The 18235-nt window shown below is 40.3% G+C and overlaps 1 protein-coding gene across 2 annotated transcripts; it reads right to left on the minus strand.

The window, feature by feature from the left end:
- Positions 1-4560: 4560 nt before the first annotated feature.
- LOC135051233 (putative nuclease HARBI1) lies at positions 4561-7330 on the minus strand. 2 transcript variants are annotated; one of them, XM_063957330.1, is made up of 5 exons: positions 7308-7330; positions 6459-6573; positions 6003-6375; positions 5672-5693; positions 4561-4655 (listed from the first exon to the last, which is right to left on the minus strand). In XM_063957330.1, exons 1-4 carry the CDS (start codon positions 7323-7325, stop codon positions 5690-5692), a joined length of 510 nt encoding a protein of 169 aa, XP_063813400.1. In that variant the 5' UTR covers positions 7326-7330; the 3' UTR covers positions 4561-4655; positions 5672-5689. The 2 variants fall into 2 exon arrangements, with proteins under 2 accessions (XP_063813400.1, XP_063813399.1); XM_063957329.1 differs by lacking the exon at positions 7308-7330 and having other exon boundaries at positions 6459-6982.
- Between the last annotated feature and the right edge of the window lie 10905 nt (positions 7331-18235).

The following is an 18235-nucleotide window of genomic DNA, read 5'->3' on the forward strand; positions in this document are numbered from 1 at the left end:
AATGTGTATCTGGCAGCACTGCTGGGGGCATATAATGTATATCTGGCAGCACTGCTTGTGCATATAATGTGTATCTGGCAGCACTGTGGGGGCATTTGTGTATCTGGTAGCACTAGGTTGATAATGTATACACTGGAAAAGAGGCGTCTAAGAGGAGACATTATTAATGTCTTCAAATATGTAAAGGGAAACTACAAAGAGTTATCAGAGGAATTATTTATTAAAAGAACGCTGTTTAGGATATGTGGGCACTCAGTGAGGCTGGAGGAGAGAAAATTCTGCACGCAACGGAGGGAAGGGTTCTTCACTGTTAGAGCAATAAGTATTTGGAATTCCTTGCCAGGGAAGGTGGTAATGGTGGACACTGTAAATGCATTTAAAAGGGGATTGGATGAATTTCTGATTGAAAAGGATATCCAAGGTTACAACACTTAAAATATTGAAGTTGTTAATCTGGGTGTAACGTGATTTGTAGTTATTAACTAGTCATAAAACATTCTCCAGCAGGTACATTAAAATCAACTCAACTTAATACAATAAACAGGTTGAACGCAAGGGGCATTTTGCTTCTTTTCAACCTTGAATACTATGTTACTATGTTACTGCTGGGGGCATATAATGTGTATCTGGCAGCCCTACTGGGGGCATATAATGTGTATCTGGCACTGGGGGCATTTGAGTATCTGGCAGCACTGTGGGGGTATATATTGTGTATCTGGCAGCACTGCTGGGGGCATACAATATGTATCAGGCACTGGGGGCATTTGTGTATCTGGCAGCACTGAGGGCATTTGTGTATCTGGCAGCACTGCTGGGGGCATATAATGCATATCTGGCAGCACTGCTGGAGGCATACTGTATAATGTGTATCTGGCAGCACTGTGGGGTCATTTGAGTATCTGGCAGCACTTCTGGGGGCATGTAATGTGTATCTAGAAGCACTGCTGGGGGCATACTGTTAAATGTGTATCTGGCAGCACTGTGGGGACATTTGTGTATCTGTCAGCACTGCTGGGGGCATATAATGTGTATCTGTCAGCAATGCTTGGGGCATATAATGTGTATCTGGCAGCACTGCTCGGGGCATATAATGTATATCTGGCAGCAGTGTGTGGGACAAATAATATGTATCTGGCAGCACTACTGGGGGCATATAATGTGTATCTGGCACTGGGGGCATTTGTGTATCTGGCAGCACTGGGGGACATTTGTGTATCTGGCAGCACTGCTGGGGGCAATTGTGTATCAGGTCAGCCCCCACACATTTTCACCTCACCAAATCTGTCCCTCTTTGCAAAAAGTTTGTACACCCATGTACTAAAGTTTGGTTTTGATTTTCTATTGATTTTTAGTTGATTTTGCAAATCAAGAATTTACTAAAGTCAAAACCAATGGGAAATTGGCCAAAAAACTGACTTTGCAACAAGTTAGAACATAGGACCAACAATTTAAACTTTTTCATAGACGTCTATAGAAACTGGACATTTACAGTGCTAACCGTCGGCTTCAAAATCAATCAAAAACAATAACAATTTATGGTAAAAAAGATGAAACAATAATCGTTTAACTTACAGGTGCATTTGACTTCTGAACCAGCTTTTTCTAGCTCAAACGTTATTGTGATACCTATAAAAATGAAAAAAATGGACACAAGCATGCAGTGAATTTTGGCTATAGGTAAAATGGCATTAGAAGGCTATGGTATGCTCTGCATTTTTCTGAGGTATGCACATAACCAAATGCCTGAGATAATCAAGGAGCCTGACTCAGAAGAAAAGCATTAGCATACTGAGATACCATAGAGACTATGCAGGTTCTTCAGTGTGTGATGAAGTTGTTATATCCTGATGTACATCTCTTTATTTCAATGAATCATGCAGTATGAAGATTATGTATTTTATTTCTTATTGGTAAGTAATACTTGCATAGTTATAGATAGACATCACATCCACATGCTGCTCTCCTTCTCCTTCTCTCTCCTTCTACTTCTTGATCACATGTTCCTCTGTGCAGACAGATTCTTAAAGGTACACTACCTCATCTAGCTAATGCACATAAACTATCTTCATAGATACTATGGCCCTCATTCCGAGTTGATCGCTAAGTTTTTCGGTCGCACAACATATTCGCAAAGTTGCGTTAATGTAGTAAATATGCGAATCTCCGCCCCGAACGTATTTTTGCACATTCGTACGCAGTATTACACAAAGTGGGCGTACGCCAAATGACATCGCAGTAATGCGAAACCATCGCAGCATTGCGAATCCATCGCAATAACACATACTTAATCGTAAAAATACAAAGTTTTAGTAGATTTACACATTTTACCGTAAAAATGCACACTTTTAAGGAAAAACGCACCAAATTTTTTTTTTGCCTATTAAGTTAAATTACACCATTCCTTTTAAAGTCAACAAGCCCTTTTCAATTACGAATCCAATTAGTGTAATGATTGATAATGTTCCTAAACAATTAAGTCTGCAAAAAAAACCTGATTAACACTTTGTTGCCATAATTGCCCATCAACATGTAAAAGTGTAAAATTTTTTATTTTTTCCCATTGTTTGTTTTTAAAGGTGTTGTTTGTGAATGAAGGTGTTTACATGTTTCTTTACACAATAATCTCCTGTTTTTTGTGTTAATAATGTAACGTTAGATGTGTGTAATGTTTTTTGCAAACAATTTCTGCCTGCCAATCAGCTGATCCTTTTTTGCATTAATAAACACAACACCCGGTTAACTTTAATCAACTTTTTTAATTTTTTAAAGATAAATAAATCTTTTTTTTTTGTATAAAATAAACAAAATCAATAAAAATTTTCCAATTGATCAACACAATGTATCAATCCTTGCAGGTGTTGGCGCATGGTGGAAAGAATGGCTCCCAAACTTGGAGGAACTCCAACTGCAACATCTGAAATTAAGATGCAACACAAACATTAATAACTTAATTACATTACTTATTATCCAAGCAAGGCGCAAAGCACACTTAAATGCAGGCATGTCCAAACTGCTGGACTCCAGCTGTTGTGAAACTACATATACCAGCATGCCTTGACACAGTTTTGTGGTCAGGGAATGCCAAAGCTGTGTCAGGGCATGCTGGGATGTGTAGTTTCTCAACAGTTGGAGGGCCGCAGTTTGGACAGGCCTGCTTTAATGGCAAAGTTACTACATCCTGGCTGTTTTATGGTACAATCATTAGCATAACAACACACAAGCCTGCTCATCCTTTTTATAAGATTTTAAATTGTTCCAGACCATGGGTTACATTTACTACTATGTGAGTTATATTTAAGATGGAACGTTGCCCATAGCAACCAAGCAAAAATATGAATATTATATTGTAGAAGTGGTTCCAAAGTTTTAAAGTATAAGCTTATTGGTTGCTATGGGTGACATCCCATGTTAAAGCTAACTACCATCTTCGTCAATGTTACACCATGTTGGCATTCATTCCCATTTGGATTTTTTTTTTTTTAGGGGGTTGGTCCTGCATCATCACACTGCATATCAACATCTTCAGAAGGACAACATATCCTAGCATGCCCACACTCCATGAAAGCTGCCCTTACTAAATAAGGTCAAACAGGTTTGACTTTATCCAATAATCATTTTGTGAGTGTAACTTTCATACCACAAATTATTGTGTCGTTAGGCTGCCTAACAAAGTGAAGCATGTGATTTGTAAGTGTAATTATTAAGAATACACAGGCACAAGTGTAAAAGAACAACAACATACTAAACTCCACTCAGGTCTAACTGTTTCCCAGAAAACCTAACACATATAAACACTGTTGTCCTGCCAACCCTGTTGACCTAATGAGTGTCGACCTAGAGTGGACACACAAAACATGGCACACATAAACACTGGACATATAATGACACTCAAATAAATGTAAATGCAACATGTACACCATGAAGAAAAACACAAATAATTTTCCTTGGTACAAGAATTCCAACAGTACAACACTGCATGTTTTGTCATTGTAAGTGTAAGTAGGTAATCATTTTTTTCTAAATGTTAAAACACTTACTTTCCTCGGCAACATGAAGACTCCCTGAACTGGCTTCAGGGGCTTCCTCTGCCCATTCACTCGGTGGGGAAGGCGGCTGGATGGGGGAAGGAGGAGGGATTGGGGATGGAGGCTGGATGGGGGAAGGAGGCTGGATGGGGGAAGGAGGCTTGATGGGGGAAGGAGGCTGGATGGGGGAAGGAGGTTGGATTGGGGATGTAATTTCAGAGGGTGGGTCTGATTGAGAGGGCGAGGGGGGCGGTGAAAATGTTAGGCCAATAGAGGGTGAGGGGGGCTGAGAAGGTGAGTTGGAAGTAGAAGGAGAAGGGGTATGGGAAGGAGGAGAAGGGGTCACACAAAGAGAAGGAGAGGTTGGCTGAGAAGGGGAGTGGAAAGTGGAGTGGTCCTGGGAAGCTGAGGGGGCCTGGGAAGCTGAGGGTGATTGGGAAGCTGAGGTGGATTGGGAAGCTGAGGGGGATTGGGAAGCTGAGGGGGAGTGAGAAGGGGAGGGGGAGTGAGAAGGGGAGGGGGAGTGAGAAGGGGAGTGAGAAGGGGAGGGGGACTGGGAAGTGGAGGGGGAGTGAGAAGGGGAAGGGTGCTGAGCTGGTGCATCATGTGGTGCTTGCCGTTGTGGTCGTCCTAGAATGATTGTTAAAATATAATTAAATTTGCATGTTAAATTACATACTAATCACTTATAATTTTCACTGTTCTGTTCCATGTAAATTTTTTTTGTAAAGTGATTTTTTACAAAAAAATTATTCAAACCTCTTCATGTTGCCCACTGCAAACTAAATTATGTTTAATAAAACTTTTGACGGGCATTCCTGTATCTATTCCCTTGAGACATATTGATTTGTCTAGCCAACATCACCAGATCACTATTCAAGCTACCTTATTATATAGCCAGCACTGATCTCGTTTTTTGGTACAGTTTCCTGCCTGGTTACTAATTATGTAAAACATGCACTTGTTTAGGGACACTTTGCTACAGTCAGTAATGTTTGCCCTAACCACACACACTGTCCTATTTTTACAAAATGTTCACTCAGTGTTGCAATTAGCCTACCACTTAGTGAAAATTTGCACTATTTATGCTAATAATATTATGTAATGTTACTTACTGCGTGCATGCATAGTGCGGATTTGCTGGCGGATCTCCGCCAACAGCTCTGGAGTCCTCCTTCGGAGATCACTCCATCTCCGCTCTAACTGGATTATGGTGCGCCTGCTGCGGACGCGAGACCGCAGCAGGCGACGGACCTCCGCGTAGGCCTCGCGCTTAACACGATTGGGGATGAATCGCCCAACGCGGCCTACGCGGCGGTCCATCAGCGCAACCAGTACGCGGAGCTCCCGCCTGGTGAAAGGTGCCGCACGCATCATGGCAATGGCGTTTTCCTTATTTGGGCATATATTTATAGTGTCTGTTAGCATGTGATTGGTCCACAATCTATGCTGTCATGTCATTTTTAATAACTTTATTGATCTTTGCAATGCTGTGAAGAGCAGAGTGTTATTTCGCACGAGCGGAACTACGCATTCGCATAAGCAAAATTTAAGCAAAACACAACCAAAAAAAAAATAACACACAAACACAGACACAGACAGACACACAGTTTTAGATCAATTTCTAAACATATCTGAGTACTCACCTCAGTTTGTGTGGTCTTTCAGCTGGACATTCACAAAGTGGTCAACATTCAGTTTCATTTGTTTGTGTTTTTGTTGAAATCATCATGATGTTAGAATATTTAAAAAATAAGGACACTATTTAGCAACATCACAGTATTGTTTTACACAAAATTAGATTGTCAGCTTAACGTGTAATTGTTTTTTGAAGATTAAAAAAAAAAAAAATTCAAACACACAAAAAGCATTACACAATGACCTTACAGTAGCAAACACAATTTATACATTTAAATAAAAAATGATGCATACTGTGCTTTTATTTTGGTAACAATAGAGTAAAAATAAACACTATACCTGAAAAATTCAGCAACAATGCTTGCCCTGACTTGGCTCCCCCTCCTTGTAACACTCCCCCCACCGAAGTGTCGGACAACCCCTGGCTCCTCATCAGGCAATTCCTCTGTCTGAGGAAGCTCTACGCTACTCCTTACCACGATATTGTGGAGTATAGCGCACAGGACCACTATTTTACTTGCCATCTCCGGCGAATACATGATGTCGCCACCAGTGCGGTGGAGCACACGAAACCGCCCTTTAAGGACCCCAATTGTGCGCTCCACCAGCTGCCTAGTGGCAGTAAGCGCGGAGTTAAATGCCGTCTGTGGTCCTGGCCTGGGATTACGGTAAGGAGTCATGAGCCAGGGGGTGCAAGGATATCCACGGTCTCCTGTTTGAGGAAAATAAAAAATTAGAAATAGTCAATTTTTAAAAATATACAAAATGTTGATCAAAATATGTGCAACAACTCACCCAATAACCACATGTCTGCTCGTTGACTTGATCTTAATCTGTGCCATATCCCTGATTGTCTAATGACATACGCATCATGGGAACTTCCAGTAAACTTGGCGTTCAGGGAAAGGATCTGGAGGGATGGCCCACAAACAACCATTACATTCAGAGAATGAAACAGTTTCCTGTTTCTATAAATTTCTTCATTATGTTTTGGTGGCTGAAGAGCTACATGTGTGCCATCCACAACCCCAATAACATGTGGGAAGCGACTACCACCTTCCGCAAATTGCCGCTTCACCACATCTAGGGCACCAACATCCAAAGGCATAGCAATAAATTGCTTCACACGCTTGAGGAAAGCCTGGCAGACACGCCGCAGGACCTTACTGAACTGGCCCTGCGACATGCCAACCAGGTCTCCCACCACATGCTGGTAAGACCCTGTTGCCAAAAAATGTAACACAGCAAGGAATTGTGTCAATGGTGGTATTGCTGTAGGATACCGAATTTCAGACTCCAGATCACTCTCTATTATGGAGAGAGTATCTAGGATTAGATGTGGTGGCAGCCTGTATCTACGTACAACCACATCATCTGGCATCCCAAAAAGTAGGACACGGGCTCGAAAAATTGGTGGCCTAGCACGCCTCCGTTGCCTTGGTTGATGAGGAGCCGGTTGTGGTTGTGGGGCTGGCGGTTGGGGTGGGAGTGCTGGCGTGGGTTGGGGAGGTAGGGCTTCTGCTGCGATAAATATAGACATCACACACTTTTAAAAAAACATAAATAAAAAGTTGAATAAGACAAAAACAAAGTCCAAAAAATATGCAAACAAAAATTTTGAAACAAAAGGGGGTGTCAACTTACTGCAGGAGCGTAAGACATTTTTTCTGGCTTCAATTCAGTACCAAAACGAATATTATAAAAAAAAAAAAAAAAAATACAATACAATTATAATGACAGCTACATATGTTCAATTGTAATTGTTAAACATACTATTCATTGAAAAAAAAGAACATCAAACACATCACAAACAACTACTACAAAATTAAGAATAATTGGTTAAAAACATTTAAAGAAAACAAAAAAAAAGTTAGCCCTTTAGTAGCTAGCCCAGACAAGAACAACACTACTTTGCTGTTCAATCCCGGTAAAAAACATAACATTTATTATCAAGATGGGAAACAAACATAATCAAAACACTTTGAACAAACACAAACAGGCACCAACACAGGGCCAGGGAACTTACCTGATCCAAAATAAAGAAAAGAACTCTTTGTGTTATCTAACACCCAAAAAGAACAAAATATAATAGGGTTACGTCTAGTGATGAGCGAGGTTCGGTTTTACTCGGTTTTACTCGGTTCTCAAAACGGCATCTTATTGGCTATCCAAAACACGTGACATCCGTGAGCCAATAAGATGCCGTTTTGAGAACCGAGTAAAACCGAGTAAAACCGAGTAAAACCGAATCCGCTCATCACTAGTTACGTCACCCAAAAAAACACTCCTACAAGAGAGCAAATATGACAGTCAAAAACAACATACAGACCAATAAAACAAACAGCCACCAACACAGGCCCAGAGAACTTACCTGATCCAAAATAAAGAAAAGAACTCTTTGTGTTATATAACACCCAAAAAGAACAAACTATAATAGGGTTACGTCACCCAAAAAAACACTCCTACAAGAGAGCAAATATGACAGTCAAAAACAACATACAGACCAATTAAACAAACAGCCACCAACACAGGCCCAGAGAACTTATCTGATCCAAAATAAAGAAAAGAACTCTTTGTGTTATATAACACCCAAAAAGAACAAAATATAATAGGGTTACGTCACCCAAAAAAACACTCCTACAAGAGAGCAAATATGACAGTCAAAAACAACATACAGACCAATTAAACAAACAGCCACCAACACAGGCCCAGAGAACTTACCTGATCCAAAATAAAGAAAAGAACTCTTTGTGTTATATAACACCCAAAAAGAACAAAATATAATAGGGTTACGTCACCCAAAAAAACACTCCTACAAGAGAGCAAATATGACAGTCAAAAACAACATACAGACCAATTAAACAAACAGCCACCAACACAGGCCCAGAGAACTTACCTGATCCAAAATAAAGAAAAGAACTCTTTGTGTTATATAACACCCAAAAAGAACAAAATATAATAGGGTTACGACACCCAAAAAAACACTCCTACAAGAGAGCAAATATGACAGTCAAAAACAACATACAGACCAATTAAACAAACAGCCACCAACACAGGCCCAGAGAACTTACCTGATCCAAAATAAAGAAAAGAACTCTTTGTGTTATATAACACCCAAAAAGAACAAAATATAATAGGGTTACGTCACCCAAAAAAACACTCCTACAAGAGAACAAAAATGTCAGTAAAAGCAATGAAGCACAGGTTTATTTGCAATAATGGACTAGCTAAATATATATGTGTACAAAATAATAACAAACAATCAACATAAAATACACACTTTTAAAACAAAAAATGAACAACAAGACGAATTCAAGAATACTCACAAACGAAAATTCACAGACAAAATGCGACACTGACTATATTCTAAACGCAAACGAAAGGACAAATGTATGCTTTACAATTACTCACTCTGAAAATTCCGATAGCACCTTCACGCACAAGCAAACAAACTCAAGTGAAAGAAACTCCAAACTACCTACACTCACAGCGTGCAAAGTAGGCACTTAAATAAGCAGTGCAATCATTACCAAGATTAACAGTGTACACCTGTGTGAATTAAGGCTACGCACGTATGTATATAAACACACCTGGGCGTACACACTTCATCACAAACATGGCTTCTCGTGAGCAAATCGCAGCAGAGATGGACCGCATTGCAGAGCAGGAGATGGCATTGCGGAAAAGACGCATAGATTGCCAACGGCGCATGCTGGAATACACCTCTGCGGATGTTGAAGAGGCAGGACCTAGTACTCTGCAAATGTCTGCTTCTGAACCACAACAATTGACTGGGGATACTCTGCCACACACACAAAGTGACCAAACTGAGGGAGAATTGGCTTTAGCCACACAAACACAACAGACAGAAGCTGCTAGTGAGGAGGAAGATGGTGATGAACAACAAGAAGAAACCTCACAGGCTACCTCCAGACGGAAGAAAAGACAGCCTGCATTCACTAAGAGGGAGTTGCGTGTCTTGGTCACGCAGGCCATGTTCAAAATCCATAGAGGGCCAAAAAACATGGGGGCTGCTTCAAAAGAACGAATCTGGAGAGACATCACAAAATCTGTGAATGAAGTTGGCTCTGTCGTCAGAACATCACAGGAAGTGAGACGACGGTAAGTGCATATTGACAGTCCTTTTTCTGTGCTAAGTTGACTAAAAAATGTAGTTACATGTGATGTTATGTCTAGCAAACACAAGCAGAACACGTGTCCTATATATTAGCTTAGACAAATAATAAGACTCTACTTTGTCCCTCTTTCACAATACATATGTAGGTGGGCCGACTTCAAATCCCGCCTGAAGGCAAAGAGGGCTGCGGAGTGGAATGCCTCAAGGGCTACAGGTGGAGGAGCACCTGTCGCTGTGGAGTATACTGACTTGGAGGAGATGGCGATGCCCTGTGTCAGTTATGAGGAGGGCCAAGGGGTGTCTCATATGGACACGGACCTGCCTGAGATCCTGACGGGACATGACTTGGAAGGTAAGTTTACACATTTAGTTGTGTGTAATTTTGACAGTATTTATAATAATAAACTAATTTTGTATCCTACTTTTTTCCCACACATTCTTCTATTTGCTTGCCACAAAACACAGCACAGGGGGGTGATCCGTTTGAGTCACAGGACGGTTATGTGGTTGAGGCTGAGGTGGAGGGACCTAGTGAGTCTGGCAGTGTGGGCCAACAAATCCCACCTCTGCAGGTTCCTACTGGCCCCCCCACCCAACCCTCTGCTATCCCGGAGATCCTGCTTGAAATCGCTAGGTATGGTGAGAGCCTAAATCGGTTTCAAGACGGGGTCATCCGGGAGGTAAGCCAGATAGCTGTCCGGCTCACTGAGCACCGAACCTGTGTTGAGCAAGGTGTTGCTCAACTCTGCCAAGGTCTGGCAGAGATCAGGCAGGGCCAAGAACAACTTGCCTCCTCATTCCAAACCCTTGCAAATAACATCTTGCAAGGGCTCCAGGCCATCGCTGTCTCCCTTGCCCACAGTGGCAGAGAGCCACCCACATCGGCTCCCTCCCCTGCCCCTGCCCAGGAAGAACAGCCCACTGGGCAGGCCCAACGAAGGTCGCTCCGCAGACCTTCCAAAGAAGAACAGCCTCAGGCGGGGAGAAAAAGAAGAAAATGATGTCTCTCCAGATGGGCAGCACCCATGTTTTTGATGTTGCCTCTATGTATTTTTGGAGTTGGCTTGTGTGACCAGAATGGATAACTCCCTCTTAGTGAAATGTATTCTTTCTGTTTGGATGTATTGTAGCCTGTGAGTTTATGTGTATAAACACCAGAGCCATCTTCCTCTTACTAGTGTGCTATGTATTGTTGTGTTTGTGTGGTGGATCCTAATTCTTTCTCATTTGGTTTAAAATTTGTGTGTGGCAGGGTGTGTCATGTTTTATTTATGCTTTAAAAATATACTTTTGTCAGAAGCAGAATTTTGCAGAGTACTGAGTTCTGCTATCTAATGATTGTCAGTGCCATCTGCTTGCTGCTTGGTCCATCTCTGCCTGTGCGACTCACGTGGAGCCATGTTTAAATGTTGTCAAAAAATTATATAGTAATAAAAAATATATTGCAAAAATTTGAGCAGTTTCTTCCAGGTAATGCAGTTCCAGAAAGATTAGGTCAGCATATAGACACTTGTAGACCAATCTGCTAATTCTCCTTAAAAATTGAAAAAAAAAAAAAAAAAAAGGTATGCTTTGCACCACACTTTAATGTCCATATTAAGTAAACAGACACGACGCTTTTTCTAAATATCTAGGGTCAACAGGACATCATTTCAAACATTGTCAGATATTATAATCAAATATTATTGTGACTTTTAAGACTAAATTAAAGTGTATGCTGCATTATGTTGGTGTTGGTTTATTTTTAAACAATTTTGCAGATTTCAAACACTTTCACAAATATTTTCATTTGCTTGTATTTGGGAGTCTTACACACATTAAAACAAGTTTTAAAAAGGCTTACACAACAAATAAAAAAAAAAAACACACCCTTATTTGGCAGTGTGTGAGATTTATATGTGAGTAGACTAAACATGTAATGTGTGTTCAGACAATTGCTGGTTGGTAACTTTCATCTGCTCATTAATTAACAAGTAATTGGACATCAGATGAATGTGATATCCAATTAACTGCTAATTACTGCATACACACTTGTACCAGTACTTCGCAAATGTAGAGTAACTGCAGACCTACTCGGCTGCTGCGTGAATGTTGCTACGGTTTCCTATGTTAGTTTTAACAGCGACAATGTTTATTTGCGAAAAACACGCCCATTGCAAGTTGCATACTCCCACACTGTACGCCCACTTTCACGCCCATGTCGGAGCATTGCGAAGTCTCGCCTCCGCCACGCCCACGCCACTCCTCGTTTTCGTTTGCAAGTTACGGCTTTTTTTTTTCTGAGTAATTTTGCCCAGTTGTCGTACGTATGTACTCGCGCATGCGTAATCACGCATTTGCGCATGCGCAGATACTTACATTTCGTACATTTGCGTTGCGAAGACTCTTAGCGATCAACTCGGAATGAGGGCCAATATCTCCCCCTTCCTTTCATATATGTAAATTAATATATTTCTTTCAAACACATAAAATTGATTTTACGTTCAGTCAATTAAACATATAACAATATGCTGACTGAATTTGAGCATGAACATTAACCCACAATATACAATACACATTAAACTGGAAAAGATTTTGAACAACAAATTATGAACTATAGGAGGTTTAATTACTCTGCCTGCTTTCATCTGAGTATGTGATCCTTCACTCAAAGGAACAGACACAATAGAATCACTTGGTGCTGAGGATGTTCTAGATGTTGTGTTGACATCATCTTGACTTGGTGCATCAGAAGATAAGGATGGGTATATCTTCTTGAAATGGGACACATTCCTTGTCACAGTTTGATGGTCATTTCCTGCAACAACCATTGTTCCTTTCCTTTTCACTACAGTCAGTGGACTTGGGTGAAAAGCAGTCATGTCCTTACGTACTACTTTTTGTTTCACCAGAACACGATCTCCTTCTTGTAAGTCCGAAACAATAGCTCTCCTTTTCCGGTCTGCATATTGTTTAGCCTTTTGTTTATTGGCAGAGTCCTTCTGTCTAACCTGATGATCTCTAGATGAAGGAATCAAATGGATTTCTGGAAGAGTGGATCTGATTACTTTTCTTTGAAACATTAATGTCTGAGGAGGGACATTTGTTGTGGAATGAGGCACTGAGCGACATTGTCTGAGAAATTGATTTAGAGATTGTTGAATTGGAATTCAGGATACTTTACAAATCTTTATTTGCTTTCCCAGATTACGCATGAAACGTTCAACAAGACCATTAGCCTGTGGCCACAGGGGAGTGATTTTTTGATGTCGAATTCCAAAATGTTTCATGAATTTGCTGAAATCATCACCTTGAAATGGTGGACCATTATCAGTCTTTATTGTTCCTGGAATACCATAAGTAGTAAATATTCTATTCAACACTTGTAAGACATATGTGGCAGACATTGAAGATATTATTTCAAGAACAGGATACCTTGAATATTCATCCACAGCCACTAGTACGTATTTACCATTGTATAATGGCCCATAGAAATCAACATTGACATTTTCCCAGACACTGTCAGGTAGATCAGTCATCTGCAATGGTTCACTGCTAGTTTGCGTAGAAAGAAACGTGCATGTCATACAGTTACAGATTTCTGATTCAACAAGTTGCTCCATGGAGGGTAACCATACATTTTCACGTAAAAGTTGTTTGGTCTTTAGGATTCCTAAATGACTGGCATGGGCAATATCAATTACCCTCTTTCTCAAAACAGCTGGAATAACAGTTTTGTCACCTCTGAGAATGATGGAATCATCATGTACAATAAGTTCTTGACAATGTTTATGAAGTATTCGGAAGTCTTGTTCCTCATCAGTTGAAAATAAAAACTGTTCCAGTCGCCAATCATTGGAAATTATGCAGTGTTTTACTGCTGACAAAACTTTATCTGAGGAAGAAGCCTCTTTGATGTTGGCACTAGTAAGTGAATCAGGAATTGAATTGTTAATAATAAAGGTCACATACTCCTCCACTGAAGTAGACTGCGATATGTCAGAAGGCAGATGATGTCTGGACATGTAATCTGAGGGATTGTCAGTACCAGCTCTATGAATGATGGAGAAATTGTATGCCTGCAAACATAAGCCCCATCGCTGTATCCTAGCTGGTTGTTTGGATTTTGGATTTTGGATTTCCAAAAAGTGTCACTAGGGGTTGATGGTCAGTCTGGATGGTAAAGTCAATGCCGTATAGATAGAGATAAAAGCGTTCATAACCCCAGACTACTGCAAGAGCTTCCCTTTCTGGTTGAGAGTAACGTTTTTCCACCTCTGTCAAACTGTGACTTGCACATGCTACAATATGATGATCCCCATGTGTATTCACCTGAGTCAAGATAGCTCCGAGCCCCACAGGACTGGCATCCACAATAAGTTCTGTTTTCCAGTCAGTGTTGTAATATGACATCGTGACACTATCCTGCAGACATTGTTTTATGTCATAAAAATGCTTGTGATTGAGAGGAATTCCATATGAATTTAGCATTTTTCTTTGTGAGTTCCCTAAGTGGGGCAGTCAGAGTAGCGTAAAATGGAATGAATTGGGAGCAGTAGTTAGTCATCCCAAGAAGTGACTAGACTACACCAGCATTAGCAGGTTTGGACATATTTGTGATAGCCTGGAATTTTTGTGGATCAAGACTAACTCTATCTTGAGAAAAGATATGCCCAAACAATTTGAGCTTCTATTGAAGAAAGACACATTTATCTTTGTTCAGTGTTACATTTTTGGATTGACGACACTGCAACACTTGACGCAGAGCTTCATCATGTTCCTGGCATGTTGCTCCAAAAACCAGGATATCATCACTGTAATTGATGGCATTTGGAACTGATGGATAGCATTTTGAAACACCTCTGCTGCAGATACGATTCCAAATGACAGCCGTTTGTATCGTCGTAACCCAACATGAGTGGAGAATGTTGTTATTTGCCGTAACTCTTCATCAAGTTCCAGTTGATGATAACCTTTATTTAAATACAATTTCGAAAAGAAACTTGCACCTGTGAGTCGATGTATGATATCATACATAGGAGTGATATGTCGCTCTCTTTTAATGGCAACATTAGGACAATGCATATCAACACATATTCTCACTGCATTTGATTGACCTTGTAGAAGTAAAAAATATTACATAGAGAGAACATACAAACTCCACACATATGAGTCACTATGCTTGCAAATACGCACAGCGAGCACAACAATTTATGGTATCATACGCCACAGAGATAGATTCGACACATACAGCACATAATTTGAATATATCAAGCGCCAGAAATCATAATGTTTTAAATGTATTTAATGGAGTAACGTCATGTATGTGTATTATTGGAATGAAGCAAGATAGACATGTCGTGTTTGGTATTAAAGCAACCAGATTAATGGGTACATCAATTTGATGCCTGTTATTAAGTTGTAGCTCATTGCAACAAGTAGATATGATTAAATATATGAAAGCTAAAGTCACTCTTATTAGAACAATGGATTTCTTGGAAGACAGCATGTTTGACCAGTGGCTATCTCGTGTAATTTGTCCATCAAGGCTGACCTCGTTTGCATATGAATTGACCAGTGACTCATCATGAATGAGAAAGTTCCCTCCCTTAGACTAGTGTGTGCACTCCCCCAAACTATATAGTACATTGCTGATGAGACACACAAGGGTCTCTGTTTTTTCCCCCTGGATCCTGAGCGAGATGGGTTGTTGCCGATACTCTGCAGTGAGCATGGAGGGATCGCTAAAGATGGAGGAGGGGGAGTATAGAAAGCATTGAGCAAAATATGGTAATTGTATCGCTGGCCATGTGGCTGTATTTTGAATTAGATTGTATTAACTGCTTACTTTATAAATTGTAACCATGTAACTATATATTTATATATATACTGTACATTGTGATATATTGAATACATATCCTTTTAATAACAAATATATACATCAATGAGCTTTGGAACTCACACAATGTGTGTGTGTATTGTTTTCTCTTTTATTGTATATGGTAATAAGATGTGCCTGGCATCCACAGTATATATTAGAGCGGGCATTTTAAATATTTGTTAGAAAGCAATTTGGCATTTATAGATGAGGGATGCGTCAGCGATATCACATTCTTAATGATGCACTGTACATTACAAACGTGGCTGTGATCGACCGGCTAACGATGGACACATCGCGACGCTGACGAATCACATCCACATATATTGTTGTGTTACCAGTAAGCCGCTGATATGAAATTCAAGGGACAATGTGTTTCTCAAAATATTTAAGATGCTACAGCGGATTTTTATTGTTGCAAAACAAAGTTCAAATAAGTCATATTGTGTTTGATTCAGATTGGATTGTTTATCTGTTAAGTAGAATTTAAAAGTACATTTAAAAGTTGCTGCATAGCCAAGATATAGCTTTTTTTTTTAACTCAGGCCTAAAGTAACATTGGTGCCTGTGTGGAGTGTGATTTCTTTGTGACAAAGGAGCCACATGGTGCGTCCACCATCTTGTGTAAACCTCATGGATGTGGAAGGGGTAGGAGCAGTGGCCATTTTAGGAAGGTCGCTTTCTAAATAGCTGATTTTCAGTGTGCTCAGAACAATCAGTTTCCTTTGTCACATCCAGCACCATTTATGAGTTACCAATGAATTTATTTAACCCATGCTATAGTCAATTACAAATAGTTTTAATTGGGCTTAGTGAGAGTAAATGGTGAGATAAGTGAATGTTTATTTTTCTTTCTTTTCTTCCAAGACTTGTAGAGTATAGCCATTGAAATGCAAATTAACCTGTGTAACTACTTTTTTTTAGTAGTGAACAGCAAATATCTTTGATATGCAAATTAGAGGCAGCGAAGAGGTAAGGTGTCTCATAGGAGGCCAGTAAATGATACATATATATATATTATTATAATTATGTGTATATTTATATCAGTGTATGTTCTGCAAGATAGCTATCCAATCTGAATCATATCATTTAAATTATAGGTTATTAGTCATTATAGATCTGTGTGAAATCGGATACATTTGTTTGCTATATAGATAAATTTGAAGTAAATGTATTTAAGGGAGTAATTATAAAAACCCAAAACGCAGTTCTGGCCCAGTCGTAAAGGGTTATACAGAACAAGTGTGGGTTGTGTTAAGTGAGCGATTATAGTTAGTATTGCTCACATTTATAGAGACTATGTGATTTGTTTTATTGCGGACGCACGTTTTGTACACGTGGCTCGGACAAAGTACAGGACCGCGCACGCAGCGTAAAAGGCACGCACGGTCGCGTGTTTATGCAAAGTTGCATAAGAGTGCGGACGCTAAGTACAAATTACACGATAGTTCGTTCAATTAAAAGGTTGGGTAGTATACCTTAAATACAACAGCACATAACTATCCAATTTCAAAAGCAAATTAGTATAAGACTTTTGTTTAAACTGTACTGCCTCTGGGGTAAAGCTGCCAATCAGAAAGAGTGGAAATTTTCTGTACAGAAAAACACTGTGTATTTGTGTGAGCTGAAAGGAAGAGTGAGTGTATTTGAACCCCAGAATTCGGGATCCCGTCGTTGGTACACCAAGTGAGTGGAGGCTTGGCGGCGTGAGGCGGCTGACTCACGTTAGTATAGATAGTAAAGTATGCAAGTCGTGAGCAGGCTTGTATAGGAGCATGGTAGGGAATTGTGACCCATATAGTTTTTTTTTGTTACGCTCCGGCTGAAGGGTCGCAGTTTGTATATTCGACTCGTGGTAGTAGAGCAGATAGGTAACAAGTACCTATACGCTGTGTGATTGGACTGCGCGTTTGTGGGTGCGATACGTGACGCAACTTAATACCCTTGTGCAAACTTTTTGCGCAAAACCGCAGTATCATTAGCGCCGTGTAGAGCATATGCAAGTGTAATTTGTGTATAAGTGCATAGGGAGTTTTCGCTAGTCTCTCTTAGGAAAATCTCCAATGGTAGATAGTCACTGGAAAAGGTAAGTCACTCCTAAAAACTTCCAGTGAAGAGAAGCCAGTTAGGGGCCCTAGGTTGGGTACATTGCCTTCCACTATCAACAGTGTATCATAGTACTGGCCAACGTGGGCGAGAGCGGGTGAAGAGCGCTCAGAGAACTTTCTCCGTCTGCTTGCATTGAGTATTTCAGTGTTTGTGGGAAAAGGCCCACAATTATGGGAGCCAGTTGCTCAAGTAAAAGACGTATGGTAGCCAGGGTTCAGGCTGGAAAGCCGTGGCCCAAGGGGTCAGTGAGGTTTATTATGTGTGGGAAATATGGTCCACAAGCTGAAGTTTATTGTGACGAATAGGTACGTATGACTAACAAAGATAGGGCATCATTCCCTAGGATGGGCAGCTTTGAGCCAGAGGTACTGCAGAATGTAGGTAGTAGAATATGCCTGATCAAATCTAGAAAACAAAGGGTCAGACATACAAATTGTTTAAACCTGTGGCAGCATGAGGGGTTGGTGA

Source organism: Pseudophryne corroboree, chromosome 2, assembly GCF_028390025.1.
Source record: "Pseudophryne corroboree isolate aPseCor3 chromosome 2, aPseCor3.hap2, whole genome shotgun sequence".
Lineage (NCBI taxonomy): Eukaryota > Metazoa > Chordata > Amphibia > Anura > Myobatrachidae > Pseudophryne > Pseudophryne corroboree.